This window comes from Coloeus monedula (assembly GCF_965178545.1).
Source record: "Coloeus monedula genome assembly, chromosome: 4".
In the NCBI taxonomy this organism is placed as follows: domain Eukaryota; kingdom Metazoa; phylum Chordata; class Aves; order Passeriformes; family Corvidae; genus Coloeus; species Coloeus monedula.
The window spans coordinates 39,130,279-39,157,857 of NC_138784.1; the positions used below are offsets into that span (position 1 = coordinate 39,130,279).

At 35.9% G+C, this 27,579-nt stretch overlaps 1 protein-coding gene across 1 annotated transcript; it reads left to right on the plus strand.

Moving 5' to 3' along the window:
* Nucleotides 1-653: 653 nt before the first annotated feature.
* On the plus strand, nucleotides 654-27,579 carry CAPS2 (calcyphosine 2; the record flags this gene model as incomplete). The annotated part of the gene is given in 18 exon segments (XM_082281193.1): nucleotides 654-731; nucleotides 3,037-3,083; nucleotides 4,627-4,672; nucleotides 4,798-4,908; nucleotides 7,626-7,655; nucleotides 7,661-7,834; nucleotides 10,183-10,305; nucleotides 13,630-13,697; nucleotides 16,047-16,166; nucleotides 17,283-17,357; nucleotides 18,865-18,960; nucleotides 19,068-19,161; nucleotides 20,379-20,494; nucleotides 22,606-22,682; nucleotides 24,193-24,347; nucleotides 24,898-25,017; nucleotides 26,055-26,151; nucleotides 27,404-27,579. Coding segments are annotated over 18 exon segments (1,803 nt in total).

The window sequence follows — 27,579 nt, forward strand, 5'->3', positions numbered from 1 at the left end:
GCCCGGCGCCGTGTGCCGGTCTCCGAGCAGGCCCTGCAGCCCTGCTCCTGCTCGGGGAAGGAAAGGCTGCTTGGGACTGGGAACTGCCCGGTGCCGTCAGCCTTTGGTTTGAAAATGGAGTGTCTGATTGCTGGGAACTACATGATGGGCTTTTGGTTCAAAACTGACTGGGTGGAAGGAGAAGCCAGCAGAGCAGGAATACTGGTGGAATGTCATCCTGGAGCTCTCGGAGCCTGGCAGTGTGCCGGGAGGGCCCTTAGGTCTTCCTGAAATGTTCCCAGGGCATCGAGCCATGGAGAGACAGGCAGCGGTTTCAAGTGGTACAAAAGGTTTGATGTTGCCAAGGGGTAGCAAATTAGTAATACTGGAATGAGAAGGTATCGATAAGTGTAAGGGAAAGAGGGAATTAAGCTTGAGGCAAAACCATAAATTTGAATGGGGATCTGGTTAAACATTAGTAATAAAGGACTGAAATTAAGAGGTGGTGGAAAAGAGAAACCAACAGCATTTCCTAGCTTGCTGAAGACAATACCAAAATTCTTTCTAATGCAGTAACTTTTTTTTTTTCAGAAGTACTTAGATAAAAAATATGTGTTTTTCTCAATAGCATGTTCTGTTTTTCAGTTTGTACTGAAAGCTGTCATTGAATTTACATGGATTTGGAAGTTAAAGGACTTGCTGCATCCCCTCGAAGGAAAGCTGAGTTGTCATTGAGGGGGAAGAAATGTCAGGTAGTCAATGGAAGGCTTGTGATTGTTTTCCTTCCTTACTTTGACATTTTAAAAATATTTTAATCATAAATCAGAAGGCTCTTGGTTTGAGGTTAGAATCCATTCTTTAGAGAAGACAACTTTTAAAGAAATTATTTTTGTCAGAAAGGGATAGTTTAGTATGACAGCTTCTCGAATGAACATGAGAAATTCCAACATAAACAGCTATCCTAGAATAACTGCTACTCTGAGTGCTTAATTGGAATGTGGGGAATTTAAGAATGAACTAGTACTTGCAGTTAAGAGCAACAGAGGCTTGAACCTGTACTGCGTGCTATCTCAGGCTGTTGGTGAAACTGGCATCAGGTGTGTCCGTGTTTTTGTTCTGCAAGACAACAATAAAATAAAGCAGCCCCTAAAATACAGTTTGAAAAGGCATGATTTTAGATCGACATGAAAAATGAATCTCAGTGCTCTGTGCTCAGTATGAAGGGAAATTACATTTTCCATGTATTCCTAATAGTCTGGGCTTTGAGGTAGGGTAGGTGTGCAACCCTCACAGGTTCACTGTAGCAGAAACTTTAGGGCTAACTTTTGAAAGTCCTTACAAATACTATCTTGGATTCTGAGGGCCATTATTTTCCTTACCGCTGAGGTAAATATTAATATTGTTAGGAACAGTTGATTTTTCTCACAGATACCGTGTACTTTATGTCCATGAACTAAAGTTAATTTCTAATCCTCCCTCAGCCCCCAAGCACCCATTTATCTTCCTTATTTGTTGCATGACCCCATTAGGAATTCTTGGAGTTTGACTGCCAAATTGCTGTTCTTCTTTTCAGTTTGATTTGGAATGAAAAAGGACCTTTTGTAAATGATAATACATCAATGTTACAGTGTTACTGTTAATGTTTTAACCGGGTTTTCGGAAATTAGATACCTGGGGACAGCAAGAACATTTGGGGCATTTAGTGGAGGTTGTAAAAGAAAAGAAATAACATTTTTTCTGTAATCTCTCATCCCTTTTTTTTTTATTCTTGTGCAACTAAGTTTCCAAATTTAGACTCCCTAGTCCACATGATTCTTAGTAGTTTGCAAAAGTAAATCTTAAAATTATGTTGAAATCATATGCTTCACCTCAGCATTCACAACGTTTTTTGTTTGCTTTCTTCCTGATTTGTTGAAAAGGAATTATATTAAGGCTTTAGCATCTAGGATTAGGTGTGTTCTTTACCTGACCACAGTTGTAATGGTACAGAAAAAAGATAAATGTGCGGTGTAGTGCAGCGTTTTTGATGCCTTGACGGTTTTACGTACGTGACCACACGGTGGCGGTGCTCATTCCGTGCGGAGAACTCTCCAACCTGGATACCCGGACCCATGTTCTGGAGTCGCTAGAGGGTAGTGTTGCCGAACTTCTGTCTCGGGAGCAGCTACAGGGGTGTATGGCGAGAAAGGAGTTACAGTTTTGTGGTTGCTCTCAGATCGTCAAAGATGTTCAGGCACTGCTGGGAATAGGATTCTGCTCAGTTCAGGCTGCGATGCTGAGATTTATGAGCTGAAAAGTGAAAACAAAAATGTTAGCCCTGGTTCTGAACGTTCCCGAACCACTTTTTTTTTTTCAGATAGGGAGGCCAGTTAGGCGAATTGTTACTTTGTGCTTGCCGCAAGCAGCCTTCCCCACGGATTTGCTGCTAGCTGTTTTGAAAAGCCGTAGGGGGATGGATGAAGCTTTGGGTCACTTATATTTTTTCTTGCCATGTTCTTGCTCATTTGGGTTTGGAGATCTGTGTGCTATGCAGCCTTGCAAAATAAATAAGGTGAACTGCCTAGTCATCGGCAGGACTGCTATACTAAAGCTGAGATGAAACAGTTACACCAAATATCAGAGGCTCTTTGGGGTCTGAGCTAACTCCTTGTGAGCCAGCTGGCTGTCAGTCTTGTGGTTTTGGTTTAAGGGTTGGTTCCCAACCAACAAGAGCAATGTGACCCAAAGCCTTGTGAGAGCAGTGACGGCACAAAGCCTCAGAAACATGGATTATTTTTAATGTATTATTAATAGCTGATGTGGATGCTATCTAGATTCTTAATGGCTGGAAATCTTTCTGTCATGATGAATATTCAGTCTTTTAGTCTCATGATCTGTAAGAATTAGCTTTCAATTAGAAGTTTTTGGTTTTCTCCCCTTGTTAGTAGCATCTTAGTCAAGTCTGTTGGACAGATAATTTGAGCCACTAATTTTAAATATTTCAGGGGAAATTGAGAGAGCGAACTATGTATTTTAATCCAGATTCCCTAGGTATGCAATAATGTGTCCTTCTTTTAGGGTTGGAGACCAAATAGACAGGCTGCTCACAGTCCTTGCCCGCCAGAGTAAGTCTGCTTCTATTTCAGATCAGCTTGTTTAATTGTGTGAATTATTAACACAGTGCATTGGCATTTGTAGTGATGCGCAACTTAGTGTTCCATGAAATTTATCATCATAGGTTTGTTTTCTGTAATTTATATTTGGAGTAGAATATATGATGCATTATTTACTTTGGAATTAAGCTGATTTATGTTTGGCTCAGCGGAGGTGTAATCACAGAATGGGTGAAGATGGAAAAGACCACAGTGGGTCCAACCCACTGGTCCATCTGGTCCAACCTCCCTGCTCAAGCAGGGACATCCCAGAGTACATTGCTCAGGATTGCATCTAGATGGTTATTGAGTATTTCCAGTGAGGGAGACTCCACAACCTCTCTGGGCAACCTGTTCCAGTGCTCAGTCACCTGTGGTGAAGAAGTTGTTTTTGGGTGGAACGTCCTGTGCATCAGTTTCTGCCCATTGCCCATTGCTGGGTACTCCCAAGAAGAACCTGGCTCTGTCCTCCTGACATCCTTTTCAGAGGGTATCACTCAGAGCTGTCATATTTATACATTGTTTTTCTTGAATATTTTTAACCTGTCTGCAAAAGGAGAAAAAACATATTTTAACTATTGGCCGCTTTTACAGGTATTACAGTAAAAGATACGGAGAAACTGTTGTGAAGGGTTTCACAAGCAATGGGAAATTCTGTTTGTGCTTTTAAAATTTCAAACCTTGTAGTAACTTTGGCAGATAAGGAACATCTACTCTTCCAAGGACCATGATTGATAGTTTAGGCAGTTTTGTTTACTGAAATGCCTTAAAGACAGTGTATGTAATTATTTTATAAGTGTGTGTGACCATGACCTTTAATTCTTCATACCAACGTCAAAAAATTCTGATTTCTGTGTACTGCCTGTCATTATCTAATAAAAAAGACTGTAAAATAAGGAGCTCTCTTATTCCAAGAAGTTATAAGAGAGTTGCTTGGAAATATTGCTGGTAAAATATGAAAAATATGTATTCATGGTGCTCTGCAACATACCTGGAGTAAAGGCAGAAGGCACAGAGATGCTTTGATGAGTTGGAGATGTTTTCATTTCTTTAAGCAGAACAAAATACTGGGGTATGGTTTTCTTCCACTGTGTTAATCTCTTATGAAAAGTTCAGAAGATTTGCATCCCAAGTAGTGATTGCTTCCCTGTTGCCTCTCTGTTGACTGATTGTAGAGGAATGTTGACATGGATGTGCTGTGGGAAGACAAGAGTAAGGTATCCCTGCTGCATGATCTTGTTGCAGTAGCTCCTGTTGGGGAGTGAAGAGAAGTCAATGTGCGAGTAAAGAAGGGTCCTTTTCGGCTGCCAGGGTCCTCTGCTACTGGGGAAGAGAAGCTCAGGAGCCACTTGCTGAGCTGAAGCAAGAGGGGCTAATAGAGATTTGCTGAGTAGGCCATATCCAGTTGCAGGGAAATTTTTGTGAAGGACCTAATAATAACTAATAGGCAGTGCTTTTATTGTTGTTAAAAAATAAGGGACTGTATTGCTTTTAAAATTGTTTTAACTCCCTGCAGGGTGCCATGCCTAGATCTAGGGAGGCTGGGAGATTCTGATGAAGAGGTAATTGTAAATAAATTCTTTCTCAAAAATTTTTTAGAATTCACATGTTTCATGATTTAATAAAAAGTATCACTCTAAATAGAAAGCAATTATGATTGCTTATCCTTTTTTTCCTGTGATTTTAGGATGGAGACTCTTATGTACCGTACACTGGAAGTTCTTCTCATAGGTGTCCATTAGATTCATCTTCAGATTGGAGAACATCATTGCAAACTCCGTATGTGCAGCATCAACATGTCAGTCTGTCACTACAAATATCTTTATAATATGCCCCTTTAGCAGTAATTTAGAAAAGCATACATAGCTTTTTTTTATGAAAGTTCTTTTTTTTCTCTTGTGCTTAAGCATATATCTCCAAGTGCTGTTGGTCCAAAACATTTTTAGCAAAGTCCTTTTACTGAGATTCTTTAGAATATTTAGAAAAACCTATTTTATTGCTTAGCTTAGCTCTTTGTTGATTGATACACTTACCCTTTTTTTTTTTGTAGTTATTTTTTAAGACATATATTAATAGTAGTAATAATAAAGATTAGTAGTAGTAAGTGTATGCTTGAAGACAAAACCTGTATAAAAACTTAAGTATTATTTCTATGGAAAAATAGTTACTTCTGGTGAAAAGAAAACTTTTGGAGTTACTTGCAGCCATTTCACAGTTTTTTTCTTAGGGCTGTTGTCTTTAAAACAGAACTGTAACATAAACTTTGGAATTATGTCTAATTTGTCAGAACTCTTTTATTGTTAAAATTTCCTCATCATGTTAGCATTTTTACCCTGGATGAGCAAGAAACTTAATCACCACTAGTCTTAGATGCTAATTTTTAAGGAAAATCAGTAGCCCAGATGCTAGCATACTGTTGTTTTACAGTACAGTGCAGCATTGTTTAGGATGGATATCCACTATAATAGTTTTAAGAGTTAATTTAATTACTCAGTTATTGCACTTCCCTGAATGCAGGAAGAGAGTTCTTTTGAACTCTTACATCTGAATTAAATGTGAACAGAATGAATGTGATAATTTTTTATTTGATCATGTTACATCTTAATTCCTGTTTTCCTTTAAACATGTGTCTAGAAAATTTTGTCAGAACAAAATGTAGGTAAGGTGGTTGAAAAAATATAGACTGACAAAAAGGATTATCAGTTCAGTACTATGGTATATGGTCTGAAAATATAATGTTTTTTAACTTCTTTTATGTGACAGGAACTAGCTTATTGGAGAAACTATTAAAAATACACTGATTAAAAATCCATTATTTCAAAAAAACTTATGTAAACCTAAGAAATATTCAAACGAGTGTTTTAAAAAAATCCCAGAATTTTAACTAGAGGGAAAACCAATTTTAAATTAATTTGTACATAACCTGTGCCCCTTGAAACAAATAATATAGTAACTTCAAGGGCAGAACTCCAGATTGGCTGGAGTTCAAAGTGAATCTGCCAAGATCATTATTTTGTATGTTTCCCTATATAACCAAATGGTTTCTCTACTTGAAAAACGATTTCATTTAAGTAAAAACTGAAATGGTAAGTGGTTTTTTGGTCTTTTTAAAATAATGTACTAAGAATGTACTAGTTTTTAGAATATGTGCCTAACATAGGTATTTATATGTGTCTTAAGATGTAACTGTAAACATGTAACTACAGATAGGTTGTTTTCCTTTCTACTGCCTTGTAAATGTGCAGTGCAAACATAGTTGGGTTGCTATAGCCTTTTTGGGTCTGGATGCTTATGATTACCCTTTACCATTTTTTTTTTTAAACAAAGTTCATATGTATAACTCAGTCGAGCTTCAGTAGTGCTAATGGAAGGTTGGTGTGGCTTTGTTTGTTTCGCCGGGTCTTTCTCCCTTTCTTCTCTGCTTTCCTTTACCTCTTGTTGCTTCCTTTCTGCCTTCATTATGTCTTAAATACTGAGTGCTCAACGTACTGGAATGTATCTTCTGTTTACTTACCCTTTTTTGCTCTCCTTCTTTCTTTCTCTCTCTTTCTCTCTCTCTTCCTCCCCCCCTTTTTTTTTGCCTGACTTGCTCCCCATCTTTTTTTTGTGGAGAAGATTTTCAAGCTGTTTTAAAATATTTTAATGCATTCCTTTGAGCAGCCTTTATTTCTGCATTTCTTGCTTCTGGGGCTCTGACCAAGCTTTCCTTTAGCAAGATAGATTCCAGCTTCTTCAGTAACTGTAAGTAAATCTTCTCAAAACAGGTCACTTTTGGAAGAAAAATTTAAATATACTCTTACAATTCAGGAATTAACCAGTGAAGGGATGTGAATCCTCTTTTGAAGGAGAAAGTTGGCTCTTCAAAAACAAATCTTTTTGGGTTTTGAGAAATGGTTTTCTAGAGCAGGACTGTAACACTGTTGTTGCAAGATGACTTGCAAGTGTTGTGTAGAGATGCTAGACAAGGCCACCTTACTTTTTGTTAGCACTGAAGGAATATAACTTAAATATTGAAGGTGTTAGTCATACAGGGAGACAGAAAAGAATGGAATCTTGGACTTCTGTCGTTGCTGTGCTTTCTACTGATCCCAGCCTCTGTTGCATACCTTTATAACCTTACATCTGAAATGGTGCACTTAGCTGTGCAGCTGATGTTGTTCTAAAGAACAGTGTCCCAGTACTCATCTGCCACACAAGAATATTATAACTTCTGACTGAAAAACATTCATCCACCCGTTTTCAACCATCCAAAATCAAATGTCACAATTTACATTTTAGTGATGTTATAAGGCAGAGCCACTGAATCTGACTTATTTCTTTAAAAGTGATGTAAAACCATTTGCCTATGTATTTTTTAGATTTAAAAATGGTAGAATTTGAAGAACTCAATGCAAGTTAAGCCTGAATATGCAGTCCTATTTGCATTTTTTCTTAATTTGAAGCATCATGTCTAGAAGTTTCAGACATTAGACTGGATAGGAATTAAAATAATGCTGTTCCCATTTAATAGACCAGCCAGAGGCTTTTATATTGATTACTCATTGCTTTAACATTCTGTTTTGGAGCAGAAGACAAGACCAGAAAATCTGCCATCCCCCACAGAGAGAAACAAACTGAAGTATGGTCAGTATGAAGCAGATACAAAGGAAGAATATAAACAGCATCCTCAGAGAATTGCAGAAAAGAAAAAAGAACACCTCCAGTGTCCAGACAGTTCAATAAAGGGAGCTGGCAAAATAGAAATCACATTTTTAAATAGCAAATGTACATCACTATTTAATTACACTGTTTGGAATGGTTTGCACATGTGTGTAATTCATTTCATGCTTTTATTGTAAAGAAATAAAAGCATGTAATTTCAGCATCTAATGTTGGGGAGGAAAAAAGATATAGGAAGCTTGTTTCAGTTATTGCAGAGCGAGAAGCTGAGGTGCCCTGAGAATTTATGTATGGTTGTGTTCTCTGGTAAGGAAAGTAACCCTGGCCCTCATAGTGCACCTCTAGCTCGAGCTTGAAGATGAGCATGATTGATAAGGAAGAATTTACCGCCTATAAGAAGAGGAGAGACAGCAGGAAGGTCTTGGCAAAATGTTATTTCAAAATTCAGAAATTCATTCAAGCTTTTTTATTTTTTAAATGTAGAAATATTTTAATTAGTACTCTGTAAATTGTGACTGTATATAGGACTTAAAAAAGGAGAAATGAAAGATTTAATTGGTTCCTTAGAGAACTATTACCACTAAAAATGCAAAGAGTTATAGGGTTAAAATAATGAAAGATATTATTTGTACTTTTTGCTTTGATGTTGTATAAGATTCAGTACAGTTGGACTGCAAGCTGTATTAGTTCTGCCAGGTTTCTTTTGTATTTTTAAATTAAAACTAAGGTGCAAAGAAGGAAGATCAGTGGAGAGAAACTGGAAAATAAAGGGATAAATAAACCCAACTTTCATCTTGTTCTGGAAGAGATAGCAGAGGAGTGTGGTTGAACAGGGAGAGATGCATCACCGTAGATGTAAGGAAGCATGAAGCCTAAGTAAGCAACATCTGTGAGGACTGGTTGAATGCTAGATTCTGCTGAGGGTAGATGACCATTTAAGAATCTTAAGGGAAAGTTGAGTATGCAGATGTTGATGGAACATATTGTGCTCATTGCTCTTCAGAGAAAAGGTTTGTGATGGATGAGTTCACTGAATTTACTTTCTTAACTTTCAGTACAATGAAAAGACATAAGACAAAGATGGTCTCACTATTTTGTAGATAGCTTTAAGAGAGCTCTCTCCTCTTATAGTCATGCTTATAGTGATCAGATATAGGAGAACCTGAAAAAATCTATTAATAAATATTCTGTGAATAAGAGGTGAAAGAAAAAAAGTAGTGGTATTTTGTGGTTTAGTTTTATGTTTGGTGGTAGATAAGATTATCTGTTCTGGAGATTAGTTGTAGGGTTTTCTGTTTGTTTGTTTGTTTGTTTGTTTTTAATGATTCCACTCTAATGTACTGGTCTGACACTGTCATATAATCTGCTTTTCAAGGAGTGACTCCTTTATATGCACAACTGCAAGCCCTTCAAAAAGGTATTTACAGGAGCAGCCAAGTTAATCTGAAAATGAAGAAATAGATGGCAAGTGTATACTGGGAGAGAAAAAGCAGAACTGACTTTTTTCTGGTGATTTTGGGTTCCAGAAAGATACTTGCTAAGCACTAGAAGCATGTGTCTTAGTTCTTCTCACAGATTGTAATACAATGTCTATCAAAACAATTTTTTTGTTAGATACTATCACTACCTGATTAGATGAATAAATCAAAATATTTCAATGCACTTGTTTTACTTGATTAGTGGAACTTGTAACAAATTTTCTTTTCTGAAAGAAGCTGCTCATGGAGGAGATTGCTAACAAAACCTACTCTTTTGATTTCTTTCCTGTGCTCCCTCCTTCCTGAGTTCTGTAAAAACCTCCTGTATACTTTTTTTCACGTCATCATATGTAGGAAATACTTCCATAATACCCTGGGACTGGTTTACAAGTCTGTTAGAACCAGTAGCATGCTTTGGCTTTTCCCTGTCTAGACAGTATTTTACTTCACTGGTCACAAAGCAGTATCTCTACAGTGAACTTTGAGCTTTATACCTAACAGCAAATCCTCTGCTTTCTCTTGGCTGTTCCTGAGAGAATAGAAAAAGGATGAGTTCTTCTCTTCTTCTCAGAGATATTAGTCTTCCTTCTCTGACTTGCTGCTGTTTTTTCACAAAGCTTGTATGAACAGCATTTTTGAGATTTTTTTATTTTTTATTTATTTCAGTATGAATGAAAACTGGTAAGTATTCAAAAGATATAAATCTTTCTCTCTAGTCTTTTCTTATAAGTTCAGTTCCTGTAGAAAGCTAGGCTTAAAAGAATTCTCTTTTAATTAGCATGAAGTGGAAGAAGTAGATACTTTAAAAAGTGAAGAAGAAAGAAAGAGACGTACTTTTAAATAAATTGTTGAGGAAAACATGTGTGGGTTTTTTAGTTTGTTTTTATTACAATTCATTAAATTTGATTTATGAAAAGAATATATTTTTTATGTAGGGTACACAGCTTGAAGATGGACATAATGATGATTTTGTAACTCTTGATAAGAAAGCTCTCCTGCAACAATGCTATACAAACAAGCCTTATAATGTGCAGCACAACACAAGGAAATCAGAAGCTGTAAGTATTTTGACTGGTATTATGCTGCTAACCACCTAGATGTGGAGGATGGTTTCCCAGATGTTCAACAGAAGTTATGCCTTTGGGGTGTAATTGCACCCATTGAAATCATGTGAGTTTAAACATTTCTTTCAATGGAAGCTGAACTGAGCAATCCAGTGAGCATTTTTAAAATCCTCTCTGTAATGCTTGTGTTTTATGCAGTAATGTACATAAATGAGAATGCAAATAATGAGTAATATATACAGATATATTCATACAACTAAGACGTAGTTGAGTGAACCTAGTGTTACATTCAGTGCCAGAAGTTGGACTTTGATGATCCCTATGGGTCTCTTCCAGCTCAGGATATTCTATGGTTTCCTCTGACCTGTAGCTTTTAGCTGAGCCTGTATTCAACGGTCCATGGATTCCATCAGCTCTGCTGCTAGTGTTAGATTGAGTCAGCAACAACTTTGGCTGAGTCTTCAAGCTCCAGGGATGGAGCTTCTACGGCATCTCTAGGCAACATCTTCATGAGACATGCTATGTCACTATGTGAAGAAGTCCTTCCTGTTGTCCACACCAATCTTCCCAAGGCTCAGTGTGTATATACTGCTGGCTACTGTCAAAAAAATTTGGTTCTCACTTTGTAACTTCTCTTCAGAATGCCTCATAGCTGCTGGTTCTGCAAACTAAACAAACCCAAGCTCCCTTAGCATCTCCTTTCAATTGCTTTGGCTCTGATCTTCTGTCAGATCCTTTCTGAGGGAAGGAGGGATTTCTGAAGACTGGAAACTAGTATGGACTCACTAGAGGGGGTCCCCATGCATAGAGGGGAATTAAAACTTTCCCTACATGGATGTACCCAATATGCTTCTTTAATTTCTTACATAGACGTGAATTTTACTCTTTTTGGGGCTGAACAATAGGAGTCTTGCTCATCTGAGGGCAGGCCTTGAATTTAGGATGATTTACAATTAGGAAGAACCTTGATTTGATATTGCATAGTTCAGTATTTGCATATGCAAAGTGATGGCTTTTGTAACTGGTTTTTGAATGTATTGTTGAAAAGGGTTATGCATTCTAACTTTCTCATGGAATATTAAGCCGTGAGAAATTTTATGATTTTTTATAGTAAAGAGCAATTTTAATTCATTTTATTTGCTGATCACTATGCATTGAATTTTGCATCTTTGCAAGCATTTATTTGATTTCTAGTCTTGTTGAAGGGAATGTAGATGTTGCACTACTGAGGTCACTGTTAATTTTCATGATAAGAAAATCTTTTGAGAAAGTACTTAAGCTTTTATATTTAGAATAAATTAAAAAATCTATACTATAGGCTGAAGATAATGGAAAGAAGTCTTGAAGTATCCCTAGAGTAACTACTTAATGCTAAAGGAAGTACAGTGAAAGCACTGAGAAAGGGAGCAGTGCAGAACCACAAAATAGAAGATATTCTGTAGCTGCCGTGCTTTAAAATAAAGCCAGCAGGTGTCTGAGCAAGGTGTTACTGGGACCTTCAGAAGCCCTTTTGTTATTGATTAGCACTCATGGTCAGCACTGGCTGTCTCTTTCGAGGACCATCTCAGGCTTTCCTAGGTCAAGCTTCTGATAGTGGTAGAATACTGGAAGAAATTGGCAGTAGTAACTGCATGTATGTTCCAATAATTTTCTTTGTAGGTCCCTTCCGGTTCAGTTTGTTCTGTGATTTTGTGATTCACAGTCCATGTGTGATTGCCAATAGATATCATATATAACCTCTGAAGAAGGCTGATTTTCTCTGAATGGTCATATTTAGGGAACAACAATTACTACTTTTTTACCAGTGGGAGCTGCTGCAAGTTCAATGTTTGCCTCTGCCCTCCACATTTTTGTAATCTCATAGTAGAGCTTTTGTCTGAGAGCAGAATGGAAGATGTTCCATGAAAGGTTACATTTGGTGACCTAATATTCAATTGAAATTTAAGGTGTAAATTTTTTTTGTTTGTTTGTTAGGGTTTTTTTTTCAGATTCTTTTCAGCATGCTAACTGGTTTGGATCTATAAGCCAGTGTCCATGGAATATGTTATAAAAAACATTGTTCTGTATTATCAGTGTGTTCCTTTACATCATTCTTTTTAAAACATCTGTTACAACAGTTAATGGGTAAAAAATTATTAACTCAGAATAAAGCAGCCTGTAGTTCTAATAGGTGCAAAAATGAAACATGAAAGCAAACTAAAAAGCCCCCTATCTCTTATAATTCAGAAATCTTCTAAGGCTTAAAATCAGTTTGGAGTAACCAACAGCTAGTCTGGTGTTACATTAGTTATTTGTGTTTTTTCAATTTTGCTTTCTTTTTTTGGGTAGTGCCAATCTATTTATTTGAAGATTGTGAATTCTACCCATAACATCTCTTGGAATTAGGAATTATCTCTCATAGGTACCTGGGAACCTTTCAGTTCTTCATCCATGCAATTTGAATTTGGTTTGCACACAAGACCAATTAGAAAAATATCTTAATTCTTTAGTTTCAGAATATCTAAAAAAATGTAAGGCTGCGTAAACCCCCTCCATAATAATAATCTCTATTTTCTCATATACAAATATTTTTTTTGAATAAAAGGCAACTTTAAATGCAGTAAAAAAGTTCAGATATATGGAAGATAAAGAGAGGTGCTGAGGCCTGATTAATGCTGGTGGCCTCCATACTATCTTGTACTTTGGTTTCTCTCTGTGTAACAGGTCATGATCAATGCCTGCACACTTTATAGTGAATGGCACAAGGTTATGGTTCAGTGTTACTCTAATAAAAATAATAATAAGATCATGTTAAATCCCCTTTCCCCTTTAGGATGATATTTCCTGAAAGGTTTTTCAGATTGACCTGTCTCAGCAGAAAATTATTGTGGCATGCAGGAAAGAAAAATCTTCCAACTGAGACTTTAGTCTTAAAAGAATTTTTTTTGACTAAATATTGCTGGAGGTAAAGTTTTATTCTCTTAGTTGGAATCTGTGTCAACCATAAAACCTGGAATAATGTGAGTCTCCGAGTCTCCTCAGGCTCTATTGTACTTACAGAATGTATTGGAAACAATACAGAAATAAGGATTTTTTCTGTCAACTTAAATACTAGACTTCTCATATTTATTGCAACTAATATGTATAGACAAATCAAGTGTGTAGCAGAGAATATTATATGTCTTTTATGCAAATAGAACTCTATTAAAACTATAAAAAAATATTAATTGTGACATTGGTAAGTTTGTGACCTCTGAATGCTGTCTTAAAGGGTAATTTATTATTTGAAGTGCCTGCTGTTATATATTTCATTTGTTCTCAGTCAGTTTTTCATTGCAGGAGGATGTTGCTGCAGAGAGGAGAAAACAGGCTGTTGTAGAACAAGTTATGGTGGATCAATTATGTAGGTAAATGAATTTATAATGTAAAATTTCAGTTTTCCCTACGTAAGAATTTAGATCTGTTAGTGTTTAGCTTTTCTTGCTTAAGAGTTGTTTTGGTCATCTTGTTCCAAGTCTTATGAAATCTTATGTAGTATTATTTGCAAAAATTCTTTAAATGAGAAGTCTTTTTAATGCAACTTAAAATATTAGTTTAAAGTGCCATGTGGTTTTGTTTTTTGTTTTTTCTGGAAATAATTTGAAATTTTGCACTTGAACCTATTTTAAGGCCTTTACAATAGCACGAGTTCTTGAAAATAACTCTCTTGCACCTCAAGAAAATATATGGATGCCTGATGTTATAAATTACACTTTTTCAATATTTATTGTCATTTCTAAAAATCTTAGCTTTATTAATATTTATTAATTCTTTATTAATACTGACACAGCACCTTTCAGGCATAAAGGAGTGTTATACTAGTGCTGGGCATGTGGGAACAAAAGGCACTGTTATAAATCGAGTTGATCCAGGTTGTACAGTAAGATCTCCTGCCTTCATTGCTATCCCTTTAGCTACAAGAAAGCATTGCTTCTGTGCAGAAAGATCCCTCTATTTTAAGCATGCTTTAATAATTCAGGGCTTTATGCAAGCTGTCTGGTTATGACAATATAGGAAGATGCAAGCTAGTTTAATATAGTTTCATGTTACTTTACATTTACTAAAAATTAACTGTGTGTATGTCTAGATTATTTTGCATTCTGTACATAGTTTACAATCTCTGGAGTCATCTGCACTGGTTTTCCAGCCCATCAAATCCTAAGATTTTGAGGCTGGAATGTTGTTACACTTCATCATTTTAGTTTTAATTTGTTTCTGTTACAGTGGCAGTTCAAATGGCCTACATTGTTTAAAAGTCTATTAATGCTTTTCACTATTTAAAAGCTGAGATGACAAGAAGGTTGCCTGAGGGAAACAAAATTGTCATGAAACACAATGTTAAATTCCAAGTATAATTTAGCAGGATTAAAATTATGGAGCTATATGGGATAGAAATCCCCAGTTTTCAAATAAGTGCTTGGCCTGTGACAAAGATTATTACAGAGGTGATTTTAAAAATATGCTGATTTTGTTAAAGTGTCTCAGTACTACTGATGTTGCATTAAATGTACAGCTTTGTGCATCTTGGATCTTGGATGCCCATTCTGTGTTTAACCTCCTTCTGCTGCTTTGCCTTATTTTTCCCATGTATTCCTTCTCCTACTCTGAACCCTTCTGTTGATAATGTCAAAACAATATTCAGTAGTTCTGCAGCTGCATCAGGATGAAGTTTTAATTTAAAAAATCTCTCTGTTTATGTTCCAAATATAACTCTGCCAGTACTTCCAAACAAATTGGTATCAGATATCAGGATGTTAATCGGAAAAGATTAGTTCAAAACAGTTGCATTAAAAAAACTATTAAAGGAAACACAAAGGTGTTTTGAATATTTTTTTAATAGGGCCAATCTTGCAGTTAAATCAGTGTAACTGATGTGTACAAAGACGGATCTGTATAGATCAGAGAGCAAGTTTAGAAAACTATAATAGCCATGTAAAATTACTTTTTCCTTCTGATAAACCATTTCAATAGCATAAAAAGCATCTCATTTATTTTTAAAGGGTCTTTTATTTTGTTTACTTGTTGAACTGATACAGAGAATATCAAAATGTTCAAAAACAAGTTCATCTATTTCTTTTCTGCTTGTTGGGACTTCAAGATCCTCTCAGCTGTGTAGTCAGTGCTTTGAGGGAGGAAGCGCCAATGTTTTTGTTGGATGACAGATTGGATGGGGCTCTGAGCAACCTGCTCTAGTGAAAGGTGTCCTGCCCACAGCATGGAGGTTGGAACTGGACGATCTTTAAGGTCCCTTCCAACCTAGGCTATTCTATGGTTCTGTGGTGCCATCACTGGCCAGTACTAGTAACTGCTATCACTAATATTGGAGGGAGCCGTGGTTATAGAACATCACTGATGGAATATTTACAGAAATAGTGGAAATGATAAAAAACCACACAAACCTTCACACTACCAAGATTTATTTTATATAAAGATATATCGAATATACTTTAAATAATACATATCTACATGTAACATTACTACATAGTAGTGCACTGCCAGAATATTATTGCATATGTTTAATTTTGAGAAATAGACTTAAGAATTTGTATAAACAAACAAAAAATTAGGCCCACAAATTTATTCAAGCTTAGTGGGTAACTCCAAGATTGTATTGCTGTATTATTCTTGGGTGTTTTCTTTCCTGCGTAAGAATATGTAAGACCTGAAATTCAGCCATACTAATAGTCAGAAGGCTTCTCCCTGCTCTTTGTGGTCAGAGCTGTTATAAGTGATCCAGAGCAGTCCACATGTTCTGATGCTTGCAAGGAAGCTCAAGGACTTCTGGGAGTTGGGACAGCACCAATGTGTTTTAGAAGAAGGACACTCCACAAAACAAAGTAAGTTTATAAAAATATGTCTTCTGCTGGTTTTTTTTTTTGTTTTTTTTTTTTTAAACTCTGTGATGTCTGTTTGCCTTTCCAGATGTTTTATTTTTGCCTTGGATCCACCAGCTTCGTGTGAGGCCTTTTTGTAGCTTCCCTGTGCTTGTTATTGCCTGGTGAGATAACAGGGACCTTTTTATGTGAATTCTCTGTGTATTATGATTGATTCATAGAATTTATAAGACTTGGGAGAACATTGTTAAGGTTATACTGATATTATTCATCACAAGGTTTTGCCAGCCTTTTCCAAGCTGTTGGATGCTTGCAGTCCTGTCATATCCTTTGAGAGATTCCTATCCTGAGGTGCATAAATTGCATAAATATGCATCTGTAAATGCTAATGTAGATCTTCACAATATAATCATACTTTTCTTTCATGTTTTGATTTCTGCTGCAATAATTAACCCTATTGGCATTAAATGACATTCCTGGACTGTCAGCATTGAAATAGTAGTTCCAAGAACTTAAAAAAACCTGAGGAAACACTGTGATCCATAAAATGAAATTAATTTGCAGGTCTGAGTTTTGTTATGTTAATTTTTCTCAACATTCAGGCAAGCATTTCTGCTTTGTGCATTTTAACATCCCTCTCTAAAGTCTTTCTCATTGAATGTCATCTATATATTCTTAAAAAAGAAAAAAGACAACAAAACCAGTCTCAATTTCTTACATCTATCACATAGACAAATCTCCATTTCTGGAACTAGTAATAGGGCCAATGTAAAATATTTAGGTGGGTAGAAAAGGCCCAATCTGGGTATTTTTGTAAAAGAACGCATTGATTCATGGAAGTATGGTGAGTGACAGAGGTTTCATTCTTTATATAAGTGTATGTAAACAAAAATCCCATTCATATCTATGCTCTCTGTGAATGTACTCTCATATTATATAATAACAGAACACTTTACAGCTCTGAGTTGCTTTCTAATTCAACTACAAAGGATCATCTCCTCAGCCAGTTGCCAAGGATACCGTATTTCATGTTTTTTGCTGTTTGGAAATGGTTGATTTTTATGTAACATTTATCTGTGAGCATATAGGTATCATTAACATGCTGCATTATTTTCACAGAATAAGGACCAAATCAGGACTAACTGAGAGCATGCTCTCCAACAAGCTATGCTTTGATAGTAGGATTATATCGAGGTAATCACAAATTTTGTGAAGCTTTTCAGTTCTCTGAATTTGTGAATGATGATTACTCTCTTGAACTAATTAATTGCGCTGAATGTTTAAGAAAAACAGTACATGTGGGTGTCCACATATAGCACAAATTTTGACATGGCTAATGGATAGTGGCTTTACAGTTGCCCTGTACAATGTTAAGATCTGTAAGCAGTGTTATATTACTATCTAACCCGTAGCTCTATTCAGGACAGTTAGCACAGGGACTGTGTAAAACAGTGCTTTTAGCTGTTGCATCTCAGTTGATTAAAATTATTTTAGTCTTATCTTAGATGTGGCAAATACTATAAGTAGTAATGGCTTTGCAACTTTTTCATAGCTCCTTATGTATTAAATTTTAGAACGTCTTTGAAACTGTTCTTATTTGAGTAGTGGTGGCATAAACATATTTTTCAATTCTGAAAGTGATGCTTTTCTGCAGCGGTGAGCTTTATGCTTGTTAGACACAGCTGAATATTCAGCAACATACTTTCATATACCTCAACGAATGCAGTAGTCCTGGTGTGTGTAATCCTTTTGTTAATGAGTGAAAATTATATTGGCATACTAAAACATGAAGCCTCCAGAGGTGTTTTTAGCATTATGGAGAATGGAATATTGAATTAAAAATGTGACTGAATCCATTTCATGGTGGGTTAAAGAAAATAGTCGAATAGCTCTTTAAAAAAATAAATCATTCAGCATGCAACAGTGGAAATAAAATAGATACTGAGAGCAGCCTTGAGGAGAAGAACTTGAGGGTGCTGGTGGATGAGAAGTTCAACATGATCTGGCAGTGTGTGCTTGTGCCCAGGAAACCAACCATGTCCTGGGCTGCACCAAAAGAAACATGGCCAGCAGGACAAGGGAGGGGATTCTGCCGCTCTGCTTCTCTCCTGTGAGACCCCACCTGCAGTGCTGTGCTCACCTCTGTGGTCCCAGCATGAGAAGGACCTGTTGGAGTGATCCACAGGAAGGTCACAAAGATGATCAGAGGGATGGAGCACTTCTCTTATGAATACAGGCTGAGAGAGTTGAATTGTCCAGTCAGGAGAAGGGAAGGCTCCAGGGAGACCCTTTTGCAGCCTTCCAGTGCCTACAGGAAGGCTGTAGGAAAGCTGGAGAGGGACTTCTTACAAGGGTGTGTAGTTATAGGTCAAGGGGGAATGGCTTCAAAATAAAAGCAGGCAGGTTTAGATTAGATATTAGGAAGAAATTCTTTACTGTGAGGGTTGTGAGGTACTGGAACAGGTTGCACAGAGGATGCCTCATCCCTGGAAGTGTTCAAGGCCAGGCTGGATGGGGCTCTGAGCAGCTTGATCTAGTGGAAGGTGTCCCCACCCATGGCAGGGGTTTTGGAACTAGATGATCTTTAATGTCCCTTATAACTCAAACCATTCTGATTCCAAAATAAATGTTACTTATGTTTGGGTTGAATTGGATTTATATAGATGAAAAACATAAAGATGCTTTTCAATTTTCCTTCTAGAAATGGTCATGATGCTTGTAGAGAGTTGGTTGGATTTTTTTTTGCATGTGACAAATCCCTTACAGTGTATGAATTTCGACAGTTTGGAAAAAACAGGTAGGATAAATTACTTTTTATAAAGGTTTTAGAAAACATATTTCACTGTATCTAAGAAGCTTAAATAAATTTAATTGGTTTAATACCAGTTTTGGATTATTTCACAGGACAAAAGCCTTGCCTTTCATTCAGAAGGGAATTTATCAACATCAACGTGGACAAAGAAAGGGGAAAGCTTATGATCTTAGTGACTTCTACATTGTAAGTATTCTTCTGCTGAATGTAAAACTATTTTTCTGGAAGTAATATTTGGATATTTGAATTGAAAATTGTGATCTAACCTTCTTGGAAGACCAAAATTCTTCCCCTTGGGTAACGTTTTTGAATTAAAGATTTTCAGAAGTCTGGATTATTTAGCTGTCCCACATTTTAGAGATTCCAATTAAGGTTTCAGATTAATCTGTAGTTTGCAGTTTTCCCCCTAGAGGGCACAAGACTGCAGACAGTGTGGACCTTTTTTAGGCGAAATGATCCGCTCGGGATGGAGAGTCCTGAAGAGGAAGTAGACTAAAGTACTTGTTAAAAGTCAATAATCTTTGCAAGGTCTGCTGGCATTTCTAACTCGAAGCAATGATTAAATATTTTTTAAACATGAAGAAATCGTGTGTTAATTGTTTCCTACCGTTTATAAACCACTAGCTTTTTAGAGCAAGTGTATTAAACAATGTTAAACTTTGTCTACCAGCTGATCTGATGATTGAATAAAAATCATATTGCACCTTCTGTACTGCTGTTCTTCCACACTGGGTTAAGTGCTCATGGTATGTAAATACTTAGCAAGTTTTCAAGTACAGACTGTTTTCACCAAATTCTTCACGTGCTCCTGCAAATCTGAAGTTCAGAGCAAAAACTGTGTTTGTGTGAAGTGTTGAAAGTAAAAGAAGTTGACAGTAGTTTTTAGTGTGTTTTTTCTAATAACATGCCTATCCTAACTGCTTACACAGCCACCGAAGAATTTTCAAGATGAAATAGATGAGTTTATGATACGGAAGATAAAGCTACTTGTTAGGGATTTTCATCTGCAGCCTGCATATGGAAATGTGTTCTGAATAAAGATGCATCTTAAAGTCCTCCAGAAAATGTACTGCTCCAAAGTAGCTCTTTGGAATGATGTATCTGTGAGGCTCCATATCTGTGATCATGCTTTCTGGGCTGACATTAAGATACACAGATCTCTCACAAAGTCCAAGTGGTTGAGACCCTTGCAAAATATCAGTGTCTCTGCCTCCACCTTCCAAATTCATGAGTTTTGGAGTCTTTATACCCAGGCCTGCACAGATATTACAGTTAGAGCTACTGCATTTTTTATTCTTCTCAGCATTCTTTGCTTCTAGTTTGCTGTTTTTCTTTCTTTCCCCTTCCCCTCTATTTATGAAATACCCAACCTATTTTTAAATTATTGTGTGCTTTAACAACAGGGAGCTAATCTAACTTTCCGAAGTGTTGATCATAACCTTCCAGAAAGTGTTAAGCAGAACCCCGTCTTTACCCTTCGTGTGATAAATATTGATGAAGCAGCTATGGATTATCTAAAGTAAGTGCTGCTAACTGCTTTTCAAATTACCTTTCCTTCCTTAAGCAAAAAAATATTCTTTTGAGCTCCTAATACCTTATTACTTATACTGCTAAAAACAGAATCCATATTTAGGCTGTTGTTAGGAGAAATTAGTAATAGATGTTAGTGGTTTTTGCACAGTTCAGTAACTTCCTAGAACGGTAAGGAGTAATTTTAAAGTAAGAATTGAAACATGAAGCTTCTCTATTTGCTTTGTTTGAGGTCACATGTTTTTATATGCAAATCATATACCTCAGTTTGTGCCCATAACCTCTTGTCCACAGGCACCACTGAGCAGAGCCTGTCTCAGTTTCTTTACTCCTTTCTGTCAGGTATTCATATGTGCTTGAGGGTAAGATGCCTCAAGGCTTCTATTCTCTGGGCTAAACAATTCCAGCTCTCCCAGCCTCTCCTCATGTATCTCATACTTTGATCCTTTCCTGATTAGGAAGAGCAATAATTTTAATCTCAATTAAATATGCTCAGTATCTAAAGGCTATTTTGTTAGCAGAACTTGACTATTATTTTTCTTTCTGCAAGTGTTTAGACACATGAAGCTTGTTCTCAGTTGCGGTAATATTCACTTAAAGTCCCTTTACACTGAAAGCTTTACAAAGGAGCCATAGTAAGCTAACAGTGCATAGAAAATTCAAATTTAATTGGTTCTAGAACTATATAGTTGTATGATGCTTAGTGCTAATTGTTCCCTCTCTGCAAGGCTTCAGTGAAATAAAACACAATATAGTTTAATTTCAGATAGTTTATGTAAGACATTTTACATCTCAGGAGCTTATCACTCAAGTAAACAGCTTTTTCTTTCATTTGTTGCTAATCTTATACCTGTGAAATTTGAAGTTGAACCAATGTTATCTCTGAATAGAAGAACCAGAAAGAAGACCAGCTCAATAGGTTGAAATTTTGGATTTTCTGCTACCTGTGGTGGAATAGATTATTTCTTTTTTACTCTGTGTTCTTTCCATTAGTGGCAAAATTTCAGTCTGTCTTTTTCTTCTGTATGAGGATGTTATTGAGCACTCTGTTCTCTGGTGCAAAACTCTTGAACTGCATCCTCTTTACCTTCATTACTCTACTGACAGAAAATCCTGTTCAGCTATAGTCCAAAAGGTCTATTGCAGGTTCCCAGGAGCAGCTATGCCCTGCTGTCACAAACCGTGAATCTTCTGGTTTACATGTGTTCTAGAGGGAGTACATTGCCCTCTGCAGGTGGTTGTTGACTTTCCAGTTTAGGTGATCTGATGTAGGTAAGTTTTTAGGGACTTCATAATGGGAGGTATCCAAAGAGGAGATGAAAAGTCCTACTAGATAGCAGAGAGATAAGTCTTTCACCTCAGAAAGCAGGAGGAGAAGTATGCCATGGCAAAACACTGGTAAGCAAGCAGCTCAGAGTTGATAGTAGTGCTTTTCCATTTTTAAAAAATATTCTGATTAATAATAATATTAATAATTAATAAAATTAATATTTTAATATTCTGATTAAAATAATTTGTTGGTTTGGTTTGTTTTTGTTTTTTTTTTCCCTTCCAGTAGGTTCTTCCACAATATTTTTTTACCAAGCTTTATAATAATTTCTGATGAAGGCTTATGGGAAGTCCTTCTCAGAAGGGAACTTAGCCAAAAGAAACCCACAAAATTTAACTATAATTTCTAGATAGACTTTTGGTCTAAACCTTTGTTATTTAAGTTCTAAAGAGAGTGTTAAAAAGTATTTAATGTTATTTTCCTGTTGGTGATTAAATGTAGTTGCTTTAACAAACTCTTCCAGTGGTATGAGATTAGGATTGTCTTGAACTAAACTTCTGGAGATTTTATGCACGGGAGGAATTATCCATGATTAATGAATTAGTAGAGGAGATGCCCGTGTGATATTGTTAGAAAGTAATTCCTGCATATCTGCAGCAGGCCAGCAAGGACTTTTGTGAGCGCCCTCTCAAACTCAAGCAATTGGATATTGTGCTTATATATGAATTAAATAGTAAGTTCAGCATGTGATGGTTTTTTACAACAGCTGTTTTGAATATAGTCATATTACACGTAATTTCACTAATCAACATTAATTTTGATTTCTTTAGAGCTTCTTCTGTGGAACTCAAGCGAGAGTGTTCTGGGCAAGTGGTTGATGACAGTGAAGTTTTCAAGAAGATTCAAGGTTTCTGTCTACCAGAACTCATTTAATTTTAATTTCCATATCTTTATATTTACAGCTCAGTGCAATGAACAATAGTGATGTTATAAAGACTTTATTTGTGTAAATGAAATTAAACAAAAGGTAGATATTTATCAGGATATTTTTAGAATCTGATACCAGCACAAATCAGTCATAAGAATGCTTTCTCCTATCTCTTCAAATCAACAGTCTGGGTAAAGATTGTGCAGAATGTACAGAGTAATTGTGAATGTGATCAATAAAATGTTAATCTCTGTGTTGACATAATCTCTGAAAAAATTCTGAAACATAATGCTGATGCTATGTTACACTGGCATTAAAGTTGTTATTGGCCAAGTGTACAAACACCATGAGTATAATTGAATAGTGTACTCTGGAATATGTAAATAAATTCTACCACATTCCTATCCCAGTCTTTAGGACAAAGGCCTAGCTTTTTGTTAAAAGTTATGAAAAGATGTTTGTACAGTGCTGTGTATTATTTTTGTAACCTTGTTTTCAACAAAAATGGTTGATCTGAGCAGCTCACAGCTCATATAATCACCCCTGTTTACTGTCATTAACTAAACGTGTCTTAAGTAGGCACTCTTGGGTCACTAGAATCTGCTCGGACATTTATTTTTACAAAAAATTTGTTGGAATAATAATTAGGGTTATTTTTAATCCTGTAGTTATTCCATTTTTTCCCCGTGCATAATAGACACAAGCTGGCTTTTCAATTATCTGACTTCCTCTAAGGTGTGGCCTGGAAGAATGTTGTGTGTATACTTCAAGGCACCTTTTAAGATATGTCTGAGTGTCAGCTTCACTGGAAAAAAACTTCCTTCTTTCACCTTGCCCCTATTTGTCTTTAAATTGTAGACACAAGTAATTTGAAGGTAATAGCAGGTGACTTCTGTTAACAGAGTATGCTGAGAAACTCAGACATACCTAAGTAAATATGCTAGCTGCAGACTTTCATATGTCTTACCATAGAAATTGTTCTCTGCATATAATTTAGGAATGATTTTGCCAAATTAGTCGTGTTTGCTTTTGTTTCCACATGTACTTAACAAGTCTGTACAATAAAGAAGCAACTCTGTGTCTCATAATGGAATGATTGCATTGTTCTGAAGTAGTTGTTCCAAATTTACTTAGTATGTTGAATCATGGCATGTAATCAGTTCCCACAGAAGTGGGCAGTTTTAGAATCTGAGCATATAGACTGCAATAGCCATTTTTTCTTTCCTTATGTGATCTCTTTAAAAAAAGTTCATTAGGTATTGCTTGTTAGACATGCTTTATATGATTTCCACTCAAATATTAAATAACTGATGGTTTCCTTTTGTATTGGCATTCTCTTATCAAAGACAAGGGAGCCAGAATGCATGGGTATGTCTTTTTGACCAGCACCATCATATGTAGATGTGATGTTCTTTACTTCCATATTGTCTCCATAGCAAGTGGACAACTTCAGGTAAATGTTGTGTCCTTTATTTCTCTAAATCCTCAGGTATTTTCAGAGAAACACTAAGTAAAAGAGGAGTTCGGGTTATAACAGGCTTAGGAAAGTATTTCCGACAAATAGACAAGAAAAGAAATGGTCTTCTCTCTCAGGCAGCCTTGAAAGAAGCTCTAAAAGTATTCCATTTGGAAATTCCTGAAGGGGTAAGTCTACCTGAAACTGTAAACATGGGTATTATCTTTCTTAATTTATGGAATTGCTTCTTTTCTTTGCTTAAATCTATAGTTTAATACCTGGGTTTTGCATGTTTTCTTTTGATGGTGGTTTTTTTCCCCCTTGTGGTATATTGACATTTCTGCATTCAGTTCTATGTGAAGTTCTTAAGACTAAAAAATAATATAGTTAAAAACATGCAATCTTTTTACATCATAACATGAACAAGCATGATTGCAATCCATTTTTTCTCTTTAGGCTTAAAAAAAAATTAGTTTATGCTGTTTACTTAGATTTTTCCTTTGTTTTATATATTATGTTGTAAAAGTAGCTCACAGCTATCTGTGAATAGAACTGCGAATAATGTGAATTATGGTCATCAGTGACCACTGATGACATGCATTATTTTTACAAATCTGTGAGTGAGTTTGGATCTAGAAGTTTGGGGGGTGTTGTGAGAATTCTGTAATTTCCCATTATAGCAATTGTTTTATTCCAGGATATAGTGAAGAACTTTGTCAATATATTTTTAAATTGCAGGACTTCAGATCCTTATGGCTAATTCTTGATGATAGCAAGAGTGATAAGGTTGACTATGGAGAATTTACTCATGCCATATTTGGAGAAATGAATGAATATAGGAAAGCATCTGTGAGAAAAGTAAGTTTTATTGTAGATATTTTAAGTGTAAATATTTTGCAGTCTAACTTTGGAGTTAGTTGCTCATCATATTCTAGTTGTTGGGTTTTGTTGTTTTTCTTAAGTTCTGTACCTGGAAATTGACTTCTTAAAGTTTCAGATCAGTTTATCAAAAGAAAATAAGTTAGTGGACTGCATGTTGCATTGTTAAATTAGTTCATTTTAAATTCTAGGATTAGTTCCTTTATTATTTTGAGTCTTCACCCATACGTGCTATTCTTATAGTTCAGTCCAGTGTATAAAGCATCTGGCACCCTGAGAAGATCTCTTCCAGAAGTCTGTTTCCTTATTTTGGCAAATGACTATATATGTGTAGACTTTTTTCCCACAGTGCCTGAAATAGGAGGCAGTAATACTTGTCTCCTTTGAGACCTACAGTATATTCGTGAGACATGTTCTATTTGAAATGCCACTTGTTATTTGTCTATAATGTAATGTGGAGTTGTTTGCAGCATCAAACACTGATGACAAACCAGCCAAATGAGTAGCAACTGGATATCAAGATCAAGAAAAATCACATATACTTTCATGCTTTCAATCATGGAGGATCTGACTCTCCTAGCCTTATGTATCAAGCATGTGTATTTGAGTAAACTGAAATGAAAATGAAGCTGCTGTTAGCAATGCTGAAGAGGCTGTGTGGAGGCTTCTGTCAGAATGATGCGGAATCCTAATAATTGGAGGAGACAGAAGGGGGAAGCAGCTTAACTTCTGATTCTAAGGATGAGCTAGAAATTAGGGAGAGAAGACAATTTTTTTTGAGTTGACCAGGGAAGACACATTTGATGTGAAAACTGTTGAGGTAAAATAATCATGAAACTGCATAATCTAGAATGATTTTCTGATATCTGGTGCCTTACATAAAATAGGTAAATTGATATAATCCATTGTGCAAGATCTAAAAGTATGTGCTAGGTAGTTAAGTGCATTTGATCTTTTCATCTCCCCACTTTTTTTTTTCCCCTTAGATACTTATATGAAACTTTTTTCCCCTACAGGCTTATATGAAACTAGATTTCAACAAAACTGGGAGTGTGCCTGTGGTAGATGTCAGAAAATGTTACTGTGCAAAGAAGCATCCTCTAGTATTGGCAGGTAATTCACATGAACAAACAAACAAACAAAAATCTGTAACTATGGAAGTCATCTTGTTAGCAGAGATAGCAGATCCAGAAACTGCTTGGAAATACAGACTTTGGCTTAGACTTGAGCTGTTAAAGGGGAACTTCTTTCATGTGAGGACTTAAAACTGAGTCTCTCCAGAACATGACTATAAGTAGTAATGGAGTTCATATACACAATTTTAATACTTGCTCTTTATCAAGCTGCTAATACTGCCTGTTTGCAGAGTAGTTCTTTTCCCTACCTCTGAAAGCAGTTATTTCTCAGCTTTCATCTGTAAGTTATCAGTGGCAAATATGGTATTAGTAATTTTCACTTAGTAGGATACTCTCATTTTCACATTACTGTTTTCTATCAAAACTGACACGGAATGTACTCAGCACTTGAATAATTTATTCAGAAGGAACTTAATTTATTTCTGGGACAGGTTTGTCATCCTTAATAGAGGAAATGCTGGTTTCTTCATTATTTTTTCAGGATTCTCAAAAATGTTTAAAGTCTGCCATTGAAAAAATAGGAGTTTAAATATTTGTATGTCAGTTTCTAAAATAATACCTCCATGTACCAGCCTAGTCACTGTGAAAGTCTCCATGGTGCCATGACCCTTTCTTTTTTACCTGTAGAAGAGAGGATTTTTTTTATATTGCCAGTGATTTTAATGGTAACACATGAAGTCACATGGGGTATAGGGATACCATATGTGATTTTTTTTCCAATGCTATAATGCCATATATTTTGTACTTTTTTTCTCAATGCTATGAAATCATCTTGAGTATTATCTTTATAAAATTGCTAGGACACAGATGTAAATTGCAGAACACTTTTGAAATGCCAATTTCCATCTTAAAGTTTTCCTAGAACTTTGAAGTTTTATTAGAGTAAACACGTGCTTTCTTACAAGATAACTTCAGAATTTTAGTTTACAAATGCATTATGCAGCTTTTGCAGTCATATGAAGAAAAAAATTTTCCTGATCTCATAACTCATTGCAATTGGCTGACCCCATGTTTTCTGTTGATACTTAATTCTATCATGCTATTAAAGTAAGGTTTCTACTGATGGTATTAAGTGAGCCAATGACTTAATTCTGAAACCAGAATATTGAATTAGTTCATGAAAAAAATATTTGCAAGCTAAAATTTGACAGTTTCTTGCCTGAAGTATATTAAATGCTACATATTCACTCTTCTTTAAAATGTATTAATAAAAAAATATACTTTCATAGGCAAAGCTGCAGAAGAAGAAATTAAATCATCATTTCTAGAAACATTAGGAGAGTCCTGCAGCAACCCCAATGAAGTGTCCTATTCTGAGTTTGAAGATTACTATGAAGGATTAAGTTTTGGAATCATGGGTGATGATGATTTTGTTAATATCTTAAGGAATTCATGGGGAATTTAG